A 14,277-nucleotide genomic window follows, 5' to 3' on the forward strand; every position below is an offset into this window, starting at 1 on the left:
AAAAACGCTATAAGTTCAACTCATCATTAGCCAATAAAGTAAAAAAATGGAAAATGTTTTTCATTTTTTACGTTTTTCATCTCAGAAGACTATTTCAATCAGGTATTATACTCTTATAGAGTAGGTACTGCGCTTAAACATGTTTTTTCTAAATTCACAAAGTTATTTATATAAGCATCTTCACATATACATCTGCATATCTTACATCTCTACATATTTGAATACTTTGATATTTTAAATATAATCTATTGCTTATATTATAACTTTTACGACAAAGCTTTTAAAATCAATTAGCATTGATATGGTATTTACACTTACGCAATGAGTAATGCAAAAATGAATCATCTCTGCCTTATTACCTTCGAGTTGCGACTTACATTTACAGCAACAACACGATAAGTATAAGTATGATACCTATAAGCAAACTTATATTCAAAGAAGACATACAAGATGGATGGAAGCAAAAAAAAGTGGACATGCCTTTTAAGGCCATTGACTACATGTTGTAAGAACGTTTGAACACGACGGACGAATCGAAGATGAAAATCATTATTCAACTGAAGCATTTTTTGTTTAATTTTTAATATATGCCCAATACAGTATCTATAAGGTTGTATCATGATACAAAAACTAATAAGGTAAACATGTCTTGCAATCTTGCAAACTTCGGTCCATAATGTAGGTATCTATTTGCTAATAGCGTTATAGAATAAAAAAACTTCAATAACATTCAATTTGACACATCACAATGTAACGCAAAAAAGGAGACAATAGGCTCGGAGTGCCTTCAACACGCCTCTCGGCCTGGTCTGACGCATCTGTGGGTGGGTGGTTGCACATCATCACCTTCGATCCGAACATCTGCATACCGACTGAGCCATAAGAAACTTTCCATTCGATTTTGCAATCCACGGCGTAAATAGAAATAGAAATAAGGACAATGAAAATCAATAGCATTGTTAGCGCCATGAAAATAAATAGAGAGTTGGAAGTATGTTCTGAGTAGTAATGTAGAGAAGCGCAATAGAGCCTGCGACAGTGAAAGCAGTGAAAGTGTTCCTCCACCGAGTGCACAGCCGCAACATTCTTTATAGCTGTTCTTAACCCTTTTCAAAAAATGACATTTATTTTCTTGCGTAACAATATTTGCATTACATGTTTAACATAAACTCTGTATAAGTTTTACTGCTTACAGGTAACTCTTGAAGCCGAATTTAAATATAAATCCACAAAGCAATGTAACAAATACGTTCTACTCGTATTTATTTGATCTAGTAAGAGCTACTACATTGAGTTCATTGTTCATTTAATTGCATCAAACAAAAATATCGAACAAATAATAAGACATCGAAACGTTTAATAGAGCTTGTCAACCTTCGCTACTGTTTTGTAAGAAATCGGGGTATGAATTTGAAGCCACAATTGAAACAATCAATAATACCTACATATTTCAGATTATCCGTTTTATAATAAGGCATCTTATTAAAATTTACATGTCGCAAGTGGGTTATAAATAAAATGGGCAAAATGACTATGTTTATACATATTTAGCTATGCTAATATTTTTTTAATTGAGGCAAAGTAGTTTTGATCAAGTCATTAAACGGTAGCGTATTCATATCTATTAGAATAATGCTTTGCTAACTGTACCTACAAGTGTAACTCGGGCAGAAAAATTCATACATTTTAAAATACAACTATTTATACAATAGTAATTATAAAGTTATTGTTGCATGAGTAGGTAAGCAATTTTAAGTATTAGTATGCATGGTACTCACACACAGTCATTCAAAAGGTCAGATATGGACGTTTATACCTGAACGTTTTCCTCGTTGGTTCAACAGGACGCGAAAAATCAAATATTTGCGAGCCGTACACAATTATTTTAAAATATTTTGTAAGAATTTATACGAAAAATTAAGGAATATATACCTATAATGTGTCTCTACTTATAGAGATGTATAATATCTACATATAAAATATTTACGTAATAGTATGAATAGCTCCTCATTTAAATATTCTGTGATCACAAAATTGGCTTCTCAATATATAACTTAATCGAAACAGTTCTAGTTCAGCATACAATGTCACAGAATTTGTAATTCAACAGTTCCAGTACGATCGTAGGTGAGAACAAGTATAGCGATATCTCACTAATGAATGCTTGACTACTATACTAGTTGGCCTTATTGATATATACAGTATGTATGGCTACTTGGAATTGCTTTACCTAGAGCCTGTACATACCGACCCGCTATACAAGTATACGTTGCAGATATAGGTGTGCATGCATTGTCGTAAGTGAAAGGAAATATCTTGAAGGATCCTTGACTCTTGCGCGCCTACTCGCCGTCGCGTCGTCGAATCTACCTTTGCTTTGATGTCGTACAGATACGCGCATCTCAGCTTTTATTAACTAACAACATATTATTGTTTTTCAAGTAGGTATATTACACATCATTTGGGAAATAAATATTAAGGTCCATTGAATCTAGCATTTCGTAATGAAGAAAAATATGAAGTTGCGATGTGAAAACGTTTCCATTGTCTTTTATGAGCTAATAAAATAATGGGCTCATAGATACCACACTTTGATAATTATTTTGATTACAAATTAAGAATAGCTGTTTTATTTCGTAGGTAGTATAAATGTACCAATTATATATATTATTACCACAATAATTATGTTAAACGTCGGCATACATAATTAGATTCCTGGTTTCGATAAAAGGTCAAGCGAATATGTAAATTGTGGCGAAAAAATTGATTATTAAAACAGAACATCTATTTAACGATCCATTAGTAGAAAGAGAAATAAAAAATATACTATCAGCCCACTAGAGACGAACAGCTACACCTACAAGCTGGATGTAGATGTAGGTCAAGTATCCGGGTCGAATATGCACGTAACAACTGCATATTGGTAAGAAACTAGCAATCGATAGTTTAAATGTTAAATCTTCGGAACCATTACGCAATGAATATCACATCGCGTGAAAGTATAGACGGCTAGACCACCAAATAATCAGTGTGTATACATTGCCATAGTAAAAAAAATGTTTTGATTAGATACACTTCTACATAAAATCGTTGTGAGCTCGCTAGACATTAATGAGTAAAAACAACATAATTATTTTGTCTTATAGCTTATATTGCACATATTTGATCGTAATCTAACTCTACGACACCGATTTTAAGACAATCGCTCACCGTAGAATCTTCTATATTATTCCTACTCAGAGGGTATCATTAAATTGGTGTTATGATTACTCAAATCATGTTGCAAATAACATTGTGTTCCGGTTAAATTACGTAAACTCACTATCAAAATCTTAACGCCTTAATCATTGCGAATTTATCGGTAAGTAAAAGTGGCATTAAGATACAAAATACGATACTTTAATACCTCATGAAATACATAAAAGTCATAATCTAATCCATTAATTCATTATCTCATCAACAATACGACTCTGTTAGTATTATAGAAGAAACACAACGCGTGTTTGTTTCTCATGTAATAAAAGCAGTTTACTTGTAATTAACCCTTAATTTAAGGGTTAAATCACTGTTCCACTGCAGGGCGAGTGTCTCGAAGTGAGATGTTTAAGCCACTATACTGGCCAAATAAGTATTAAATGACACTTTTGAAAAACAATATGATTTCATTTCCAGGAACACAAATAGTTTTGTCTAACTATTATTTATATTTTACTCTACATGTATTTATATTTTATAATTATATTTTTATATGATCGGCAATTGGCAACAAAATACAAATCATTAATTATGATGTATTAATCGACATGACACAGAATGATCCTGATGTAACAATTATTGTTATAGTAGATATTGAGGTTAGGGTCTCCGGTTTTGAGTTCCAAGTTTGATTTCCAACCTTAACATACATTTACAGTTGTAATAAGACACTCCTGTATTATATTGTACACTTAATACTCGTCAATATGGAGAATTCCTTAGCTACCTACTATCTAGCCATAAATATGTCAAATGTTTGATGGTACTTGGAAGCTGGCCTATACGAGTAGGTATGTAGTGTCCGTATAATGGTTCATTTAGATCTACAAACTTAGAGCGTGTCAGACGCGTGCCGTGACAGACAATAAATAGAAACTCGAAATTGTTAGACGATGAATTAATATAGAGACTGCATCAATATGTAAATAAAAGTGTGTATAGTAAGTGGATACAGTAAAAAATGAAATTTTATATTTTTACATAATGATCATCAATCAATAACTAATGGAGTAAATCATGCACTTCTTCGAAAAATATTTCTATACAACAACAATGATGTAACAAGATACTCCTCAAAACAGGTATTCACAGTTTAAGAAAAATCATCCTAATGCAATTTATAATAAAGCACACAAGTATTTACAAAAGATGTCGGAGGGTCAAATGGCGGTCGGTGGCACGCCGCCCGCCCGCCGCCGCCTCACCGCCGCCGCCGCCCAGCCGCCTGGTACTCGCCGCTCGACACCCGTACGCTCGCCACGTTACATAACTTGAAATACCCGGATATTGCCACAAGGCCATCCATCCTATGGCCAAATTCAAGTTGCAATCTACTCATCTCGTTTTACCACATCACTCGCTACACGGAAAGTGGCCCTTGAGTATATCATTAACGTAATGCAAAAATATTTATACTTTTAAAACAAAAATGAGAAAACATGTCAACATTTTATTATTTTTCAATATTGACCTTACTTATTTTTTCTTTCTGGCTCTCTGGTCTACCTTCATACGTTCGAGTAGAAAATTCCTATACCTGCGTGCAAATATGTACATTACCACGTACACGTAACCTGTTTGTTGAATCTCATTAGCCATGCTCATAAGATGTAATTTTAATTTTAAAGGATATACTAAATTAATACCTAACATTCTATCCTAATTATCACGGAATAATATACTTATAATTTATTTTATATATTTAATTTCAAATATTAATCTTAATGCCTTTTATATGCTTTAAAGTAGTTCTATATCAAACAAAATAGGAAAATGCTGCACTGCATTACGAAGTAAAATGAGTCTACCATACTCAGTATATTATTTTAATACGAGTACTACTTTTCTTGAATCTCCATTTATGACATCGCAAATGAACCTTCTCACACATTAATTTAATTTTATGATATGATAGTAATTTGAAGGTGGTAGAACCCGTTGTGGTTCGACTCCGGTGGCACCACCGCCACACCTATTTCTACCTAATAACAGCAGTGTTAAGCGCTGCTGTGTTCCGGTTTGAAGGGTGTGGTAAGGGAGACAGACTTTTCCGAGGCGTTCCAGCTTAGTCCTCAGGGGTAGCAGCGCATCTGTGGCCGACCTTAGGTAGGAATATCTAATCCTATCTGGGGTTGATTACAGATGTCCATGGGCGGCAGTAGCCACTTACCATCAGGTGGACTGCATGCTCGTCTGCTACTCCTATATTATAAAAAAAAAAAAAAAATTATATCATATTAAATTAAAATTTCACATACAATCATAACCATTTAACCATCGATTCCACGTATAAACATTATAATTTTCTATTAAACTGTCGTAAATAGGTACTTGTAGTGTGTATTATGGAATCTATTAATAGTTGAGTTGAGTGTGCTTATTCACTCTCGATTTTTCAAAACTTCAAAGCGGGAAGACTGGAAAATTACACTTTTTTTGCTTTTAAACTTCAATACTTATGTTTTGTCTCCAAATATAAACTTACATGAAACCTGCTGAAGCCTACGAAGGACGCTTGTTAGTGATGATTGATCTTAACCAATTTTTGCGTAACACAGTTGAATATAATTAAAGTTATCAAAAATTTAAAAACATTGAAATTATTGTTCCTAATATCATTAATATGCATTATAGTGTAAGCCCATAAACTCATATGAGAATGTGATGGAACTCCAATTTACTATTAAAAGTATTAAAAGAAAAAATATTTTCATTTTTTTTATCGCATACATTTGGTAACCACGTGTTTATAAGAATTAGTATAAATTTGTATGTTTTTCTCACTATAAATCTATCGTCCTTCGTTCTCATGTTAAAGTAATTATGTAAATAAGATTACAATTTCGGATCTTCTCTCCGAATCTCCGAATTTACGTGACATTGACATAAATTTTAAAAACAGGTTCGAATAATAAATCGAAAGTGAGACTCGCGTGATAAAATGAACAAGGAAAAAACCTTTTGGCAGAATTTAGTTGTAGGAATATAGGTTAGGTTGTCTTCTTACGTATTGTTACGCAATCGTTTTGTAATATTAATATAAATAATTGACAAGTGTGTATCAACAGGCATATCATATTGCTTATAGGAATAACGGTTAATAAAGGACAAAAATTCCCACATGACATCCACGGCAACAGAAACAGGTCGCTCCGAGGCAATTTCATTGGTGCCTTAAAGAAAACAGTGGCGAAATCGCTTGATTCAAAAAACACAGTAACAATCTGCCACCGTATCGAAAAGGCTCGATTCTTCGAGTAAACTCGAGTAAACCCTTTAAGATATTGACAGACAGAGAGTCACGAGACAAGTAAATTAATTTAAAATATGTTTTATTTAGATTAATACACTGATTGATATGGATTATTACATTACTTTTAAGTGTCGTCAAAAACGCTGCCAAATTAAAAGTTTTGAAACTGCCTAAACGATGTAAGTTCAAATTGGAACTGATTGGCAGTTCCCATACCCATAAATAACGACGATATGATATATATGATAATATCACTAAGCTTATCTCTTGTTAAATACTTTAACCTTACCCTATTGACCTTGATTTGACCAGCATTAACAACCAATTATACAGTAACATACGCACGTACTACTGCTTATAAAAGAAATACAATTACTAATTACCAAAAGACATTTTTGTAGGTTCTGACATTTATGACTAATTTGGTAGCTTACAAGACGGATATGAATAAAGTTTAAAATGTTTTCTCTACGAAACTTCATAAATTAACACAAAATCTGTTAAATGTTTATAATTTTTATAAGAAATTAAAATAATAATTAGTTTCTCTATAAATATTAAAATATTTTTTAATGAACTACCACAAGTTGCGACATTGAGAATTTAAATTCTCTTCGCATAGGTACATGTAGTAAAGTAGATCAATGATTTAAAAACTTGAATAAAGTAGTAAAAATTTCCTAAGTTAAGTTGATAAAAAAATATTGCAAACTTATTTTTAGTTCCGTAAGTAACTGCGCATTCCAATTAAATGATCGAGTACCTATGCTCTCACTTCTATAATCGAAATCTTATTAGATTAAATATAATTTCTTAATTGTAGAGAGGCTTTCAAAGACATATATTCGGATGAATGAGAGAAAGATTGTGAGTGTCAGTGTATTTATCTAAAATTCAGACAAGTTACTACTAATTCTATAGATAATCCACTCTGACACTGTTGATAGCCATTTTAAATATACGTGTCACGAATAATTTTTACGAACTAACCTTGAGAAATAGACAAGTTATACGAGATTTGACGGCATAACCATTTAAATGTTAATTTCCTATTTCGTGCCTACGTGCAAATAAGTGAGGTTTCACTTATACTTTCGACAAACTTAATCTTCCTAATGTATGAGGTACTAATATGAAAGTTCAGATAGTCCATAATATAATAAGACAAAATTCTTTTCTTTTTAGTAGAGCTCATGTGTATTAACCTATTCATAGTTATAGATGATTCTATAATAATGATTTATTACCAAATGTCTAATTTAGTAATTAACTAATAATCTAATTATAATTACAACCTAACACATTGTTTTCAGGAACGTCATCGTGCGGTTATTAAAAGCTGCGGCGATGGTGTGGTAGGTTACATCGGCGGGAGGCATAGTGCGCACAGGACGGGCGGAGTAACTCGGCTGGTGTCGAGTACGACCTGCCTGGTTATATAAATAGGTGAAGAGGGGCAGCAGACACCTCTTGCACTTTCTTGTGGAGCGCGAGGCAGCGGCCAGTCTTCGCCGAGCGCCATGGCTCGACACGCGTACCTGTGTTTCGGGGTACTGTTGCTCGCCTGTCTAGGTGAGTACCGACATTTCTTAAATCGTTATTAAATACAGGTATTAATAATTTAAACAAATTGTTAACGCAATTTGTTATGAAAATAATAAAAACTGTTTACTACTATAATTATTCCCACTTGAACACAAAGCTTTAATTATTAAGATAATTATTTTATAAAAAAATTCGCAAAGTTAGGTGTGCTAAAAGCCTTAATTGCTTTTATCACGAAATTATCACATATATTTTTTTATTTACTTTTTATTAAAACTATACAAGCCTGAGATTTTTATTTAATAATGAAAATGACTAAAGATTGATCGTACGAACAGATTTTCATATCAAAACTTATGTAAAGACTGCATAAAGCGGCAAAGACAGAACACCGGTTTGTTACCTACGTGGCTTGCGTTGACCTCGATTTCTTTTCAACATTATACCTTTCAATGCCGTTGTAAACTTGTCGGCAGAAAGCTATACTTAGGTACTGTAGAATAAGACAATATATTTTTAGCTTACTCCAAACATTGTAGGTTCATTTAACTTTTACTTACGGCATATAATACGCGGAACGGCATTCAACTCCGAAATGAAACGGTACAGCATTCCTTCACCCGCGTGTGGTAATCGTTGCTTACGTTAAGCTGAGTTACTCAATAGGCATATTAAGTTGGTGTAATAGTACGCCTTATAATCCAAGGGGTATTTCAATCTTACGGAATTAATAAATATTAAATACTCAGCACAAATTTATTATGTTCAGTAAACCATACAATTTATAGATGTCTATGTTTTCCCTACTTGCCTGGTAACCTGTAATCGATGTTAGGACTTATATGTGTATATAGGTTGCAGCCACTTAGAAATAATAACAATATATTAACACGGTTGTTTCGCAATATTTAATTACTTGGGATATTTTGCAGTGACGGGCAGCAGAGTTAAGCGACAAGAAGATGATTCCGGTGGAGATGAAGTGAACCCCGAGCAGCTGTGCGACGGTCGTCCTGCTGATGAGTACTTCCGGCTTACCACCGAAGGCGATTGCCGTGACGTTGTCAGGTTAGTTTTGTAACGTTTTAAGTTGAAATTAACTTTCATATGCGTAAGGCATATTATTATTTTTGACTTGATAATTCTTATTACTCTTTGTGTTTACCTGCAGCTAATGCCATTCTCTATCACTGATTTATTTATACGCGTCGTTTGATATGCAAGAACTTGATATTCCAGCCGGTGAACGGAACGTTCGACATCGTGCCTTGAATATTAGTCACAACGCCACTTAGTTCGTAGAATAATTCAATACAATTTATTCTGGTAAATTCCTCTCTAATTTATACTTTTCAGCTACAATCCGAATTATAAGTTCCTTTGTTCTTAATTCTTTATAGTATATGATTTTATATTAATATGTAAATTTCGTGTCATACTTTTCTTTGTCCGAAATCCTATTATTTATATATGTTTTCAAAAGAAACAACATATTAATTATAATTTATGTATAAAGTATTTAACATTTTTAATGACTTCTTAATATTTTGGATACGTGTGTACTTAAATTTCATAATAAAAAAGCATGAAATATACACACATTATATGAATGAAATTGAAAATTTTATGCTGAAAGCACGGCCGAATATGTACAGGTGCGACAAAGGAGGGGAAAATGGCGTGACCAGGCTCGCATCTGTGCGCTGTCCCGGCGGACTGGCGTTTGATATCGACCGTCAAACCTGTGATTGGAAAACACATGTTAAGAATTGCGATAAAATAGAAAGTAAGTTCCAACGACAAAAGGGAGTGGTCGTGCGAAGGGCTAGCTTCCGTCTCGCCTAGCAGCGATCTTCCGATCGGAACGTTTCATAGTGGTTAGCCTTTTGTACGTCCGCTTCCTGTCTTTTCCAGTCTTATTTTTAATATGTAATTTCTTATCGACGCAGGTGCACTAGGTCAGGTCTTAAACAGATCACTTGTCCGTCCGGATTGGCTTTCGATCTCGATAAACAAACCTGCGACTGGAAGGGTAAAGTGGCCAACTGTGACAAACTCGAGAGTAAGTGCCGACAAGAAGCTATTGGCGCGTAGCGAGCAATCGAGCTTGGGTGAAGGGGCCGCGTCGCACTGTAGATTTGGTGTATTGCATGAGGCCCCGGACTTAAGGAAGGGTCGGGTCTAGGACCGACCCACGTTACAAATAACATTCGCCAAATACAATTCGTTGTCATTGTAATACAACGTAATAATGTTTTATCTACACTAAACAATCTTTATTGTCAGACACTTGGGTTACAATTTATCGTTATATTAAAAAAAATTCGAAATGTATTTGAAGAAATGTTAAATTATAATACTTACTGATAAATAGTTCAGCTACAATTTATCTAATGGAATGAAAAACTATAGTCACGCCTGAGCACAATAGCATTCCATCCGAAGAATATTTTTCTTTCGGAAAAGGATAACGACCATAAATAGACACACAGAAAACAATTACACATGAATACTGGGTCTCTATGTAACAAAAATATCTTCACTTCAATTTTCTTTTCTAAATAGGCTAAAGCTTAAATATAACCAATATAACAATTATACTGACTACACTAGTTCCTCTTTGAGCTTCTTCATCTCACTAACAAAAACACTAACTTTCTTACTGGACATTTGAATGAGGTGTTACAACTATGTAAATAAATACTTTGACGCATTTTTGCAATAACTTGTATATAATTCACTGCAGCTTCATTAGCGAACTAAGACAAAACATATTTTCCTTATCTCAGCATTTTAACAAGAATTTTAAACAGTTGCTTCAAAAGCGATATGACTACATCTTATTGTAATTTAAACAATAAACATTGCTTACTTCTTGATATAAACAAATATATAAATAAAGCTATATATAAATCTTGATATATACAAAGCTTTTGAAACCGCCGTTTAAAATTAAAAGCAAATATTTTTGGCAATTTTTTTTAATCTTTTAAATTTGTAAATAACTGATTTCCGATTCATCTCTCGACATCAATTAGTAAGTTCACATAAAACTCAGAGGTTTATTCGTAATGAGGCATGTCATCATCTTATTAAATGTGGTTTCCTCTTTTATTTACTAGACTTGAAAATAACTTGTCATCTTTTTAAATACTCTTCAACTTTTACTTTTTATCATTTAAAAGTACAAATCTCTTACATGGTTTTAATATGTCTGTTCTATGACTAATTCATGAGGCACTTGGCTATACTTCCTTAATTATGTGTCAGCTAAGTACCCACTGTTCACAATTAATTATTTCTATCTTTAACTGTTCCTTAACTGTTCATACTTTCATGCTTTGCCGAATCTTTCCCTCTTATATCTTCTGAGGACAACTTTTAAAACACTATGACATATAAAAACACACTACAACTCAAAAATGTAGTAATTTTTCATAGTGAATTACGTGAACTACGTAGGCAATTTTTACGTCAAATCATTGCAAAATATTAAGGTTTTTAAATTTTCACAGAACCAAGGAAAATTTTGCCCATCTTGAAGACAGACGAGCCAATTTGTCCTGAAGGCAAACTAGCTTGTGGAAGTGGAGATTGTATAGAAAAAGAATTGTTCTGTAACGGAAAACCAGACTGCAAAGACGAGTCGGACGAAAATGCTTGTAGTACGTATACATAATATGTTCTAAGTTCTATTAGGTACAAACAAAATTAAAGTCAGTTCTATTGCTCGTATATATTGCGAGGATTAAAATGTAAATATTTTTGCAGCCGTTGACGTTGATCCGAACAGAGCACCCGACTGCGACACTAACCAGTGTACACTACCTGACTGCTTCTGTTCTGCCGACGGTACCCGCATCCCCGGAGGAATTGAGCCTAATCAAGTGCCTCAGATGATCACCATTACTTTCAACGGTGCCGTCAATGTAGACAATATTGACCTTTATGAACAAATTTTCAATGGAAATCGCCATAACCCTAATGGTTGTCAAATTCGCGGTACATTCTTCGTTTCCCACAAATATACTAACTACGCAGCTGTTCAAGAATTACACCGAAAAGGACACGAAATTGCCGTATTTTCGATTACACATAAAGATGACCCACTGTACTGGACTAGTGGAACCTACGATGATTGGTTAGCTGAAATGGCTGGCGCACGTTTAATTGTTGAACGTTTTGCAAACATTACCGATGCTTCAATCATTGGAGTTCGGGCTCCTTATTTGCGTGTTGGAGGAAATAAGCAATTCGAAATGATGGCCGATCAGTATTTCGTATATGATGCCTCCATTACGGCTCCACTCGGCCGAGTACCTATCTGGCCTTACACGTTGTATTTCAGAATGCCACACAAGTGTAACGGTAACGCTCACAACTGTCCATCAAGAAGCCATCCAGTATGGGAGATGGTGATGAATGAATTGGATAGAAGAGATGACCCAACATTCGATGAATCTCTGCCTGGTTGTCACGTGGTTGATTCATGTTCGAATATCCAAACCGGAGATCAGTTCGCCCGTCTTCTGCGCCACAACTTCAACCGTCACTACACGACCAACCGTGCCCCTCTTGGTCTTCACTTCCACGCTTCATGGTTGAAATCTAAGAAAGAATTCCGCGACGAATTGATTAAATTCATCGAAGAGATGTTGGAGAAAAACGATGTTTACTTCACCTCATTGATTCAAGTCATCCAATGGATGCAGAATCCAACAGAATTATCATCATTAAGAGACTTCCAGGAATGGAAGCAAGAAAAATGTGATGTGAAAGGACAACCTTTCTGCTCCTTGCCGAACGCATGTCCGTTGACCACCCGAGAAATTCCAGGAGAGACACTACGTTTGTTCACTTGCATGGAATGCCCTAACAACTACCCATGGATATTAGATCCAACGGGAGAGGGATTCAACGTTAAGAAGTGATCTCTATAAGTTAAATTATAAGACTGTACACATGTAAATAATACTCAATAATGTTAATGAATACAATTTATAGTGAATCCTGTGGCAGGGACCAGCGTCAACTAAATAGTAATCTAGTTTACATCATTGTGTTTTAAATTTACAGTTTAAATCTGTATGTTGACGTATGGCGCGCACTGGCGCGTCTATTCTTCTGCAAATATAGGTAAACAATGGTTCATTAAGTAATTTAGGTTGTTACAAACTTATGAACAATAAAAAGTTTTATTGGATCTGTGTGCTTATTCATTTATTATAGCGACCCCTTGATTAAAGTTCTATTAGGTTCTCGTTAAATATTTCGTTTATGGAAATATTGGTAGCCATCACTTCTAATATAGGTTACTATACTCTTTGGCCATCACATTCCACACTTTTATAAAAAAATAATTAAAAGATTAAGTTTTTGTTACACCTTGTTATTTATTCAATCAGCAACCTGACTAATTATGTAATGTTTAGGTATAATGCGTAACATTATTTGCATTTCTCGCTAGCCCTTGCCTTGAAAACATTTTTATTCTTTCTAATTTATACAGTTATTTGATACAGTTTTTATTTCTTTAAGAAGTATTAACACAAATAGTTATAAGGTTTAAACATTAAAATGTAATCAAACCAGTAGTACTTTTATTCAATACCTATTAATAGAATTACCTACTAGCTAACTCATTGCGATAATTGAAGTCACAAAATGTCAATAACTTTAAGATATCGCTATGATCAATGAAAATATCTATCCCAGGCAGGAGCTATCGACTTAAAATAACTAGCTTAGAGGTAACATATACAGAGATTGGATTATGGACTTATATACGAGTAGAATCATAACGAAACAAAAAGAAAACATAAGTATTAATTAATTGAAACACCAATAATTCAGCTTATCTGTCGTTACAGATCTTAACCCGTTGGTCTTATGCCACAGATGGAGAACACATAGACCACACTCCAACCCGTTGTCCAATTGCTTGATGGAGGAAGTAGAGGTAAACCCGTAGACTCTACGGCGTAGAGAATATTTTTAAAGTAGCCATAAGGTCTCCGACAAGGTTAAATGCATGTTATACAGCGATAACAACCGGGGACAACTGCTTAAAGTTCCATCCAATAAGGAAACGTACATGAAACTTAGACATTAGTCGTCAGTCGTCACCCATTCGACTTCCGACTGCGCCCAATATTGCATAAGTGTTTAAATCGGTAATTGGTTACAATTACAATTTATAAAAACTGGGAAGTTTGAGCGCTTCC

General features: G+C 34.1%; 1 protein-coding gene across 2 annotated transcripts; it reads left to right on the top strand.

Annotated features, from left to right (window-relative positions):
- The first annotated feature begins 7,894 nt into the window (after window positions 1-7,894).
- Window positions 7,895-13,256, top strand: verm (LDLa and CE4_CDA_like_1 domain-containing protein vermiform). Of its 2 annotated transcripts, none has more exons than XM_073080372.1 (5): window positions 7,895-8,080; window positions 8,986-9,121; window positions 9,709-9,839; window positions 11,569-11,718; window positions 11,825-13,256. In XM_073080372.1, exons 1-5 carry the CDS (start codon window positions 8,029-8,031, stop codon window positions 12,982-12,984), a joined length of 1,629 nt encoding a protein of 542 aa, XP_072936473.1. In that variant the 5' UTR covers window positions 7,895-8,028; the 3' UTR covers window positions 12,985-13,256. The 2 variants fall into 2 exon arrangements, with proteins under 2 accessions (XP_072936473.1, XP_072936476.1); XM_073080375.1 differs by lacking the exon at window positions 9,709-9,839 and adding an exon at window positions 10,003-10,115.
- Window positions 13,257-14,277: the final 1,021 nt, after the last annotated feature.

Source organism: Epargyreus clarus, unplaced genomic scaffold (assembly GCF_041222505.1).
Source record: "Epargyreus clarus isolate Ecla_fem2 unplaced genomic scaffold, WU_Ecla_fem_2.2 ptg000015l, whole genome shotgun sequence".
Classification (NCBI taxonomy): Eukaryota; Metazoa; Arthropoda; class Insecta; order Lepidoptera; family Hesperiidae; genus Epargyreus; species Epargyreus clarus.

Excerpts from the sequence above, each read along its gene's own strand:
- verm (XM_073080372.1), top strand. The coding sequence starts at position 8,029 with ATGGCTCGACACGCGTACCTGTGTTTCGGGGTACTGTTGCTCGCCTGT. Across the intron at positions 8,081-8,985 it reads ACTGTTGCTCGCCTGTCTAG|TGACGGGCAGCAGAGTTAAG; the intron begins GTGAGTACCGAC and ends GATATTTTGCAG. Across the intron at positions 9,122-9,708 it reads GATTGCCGTGACGTTGTCAG|GTGCGACAAAGGAGGGGAAA; the intron begins GTTAGTTTTGTA and ends GAATATGTACAG.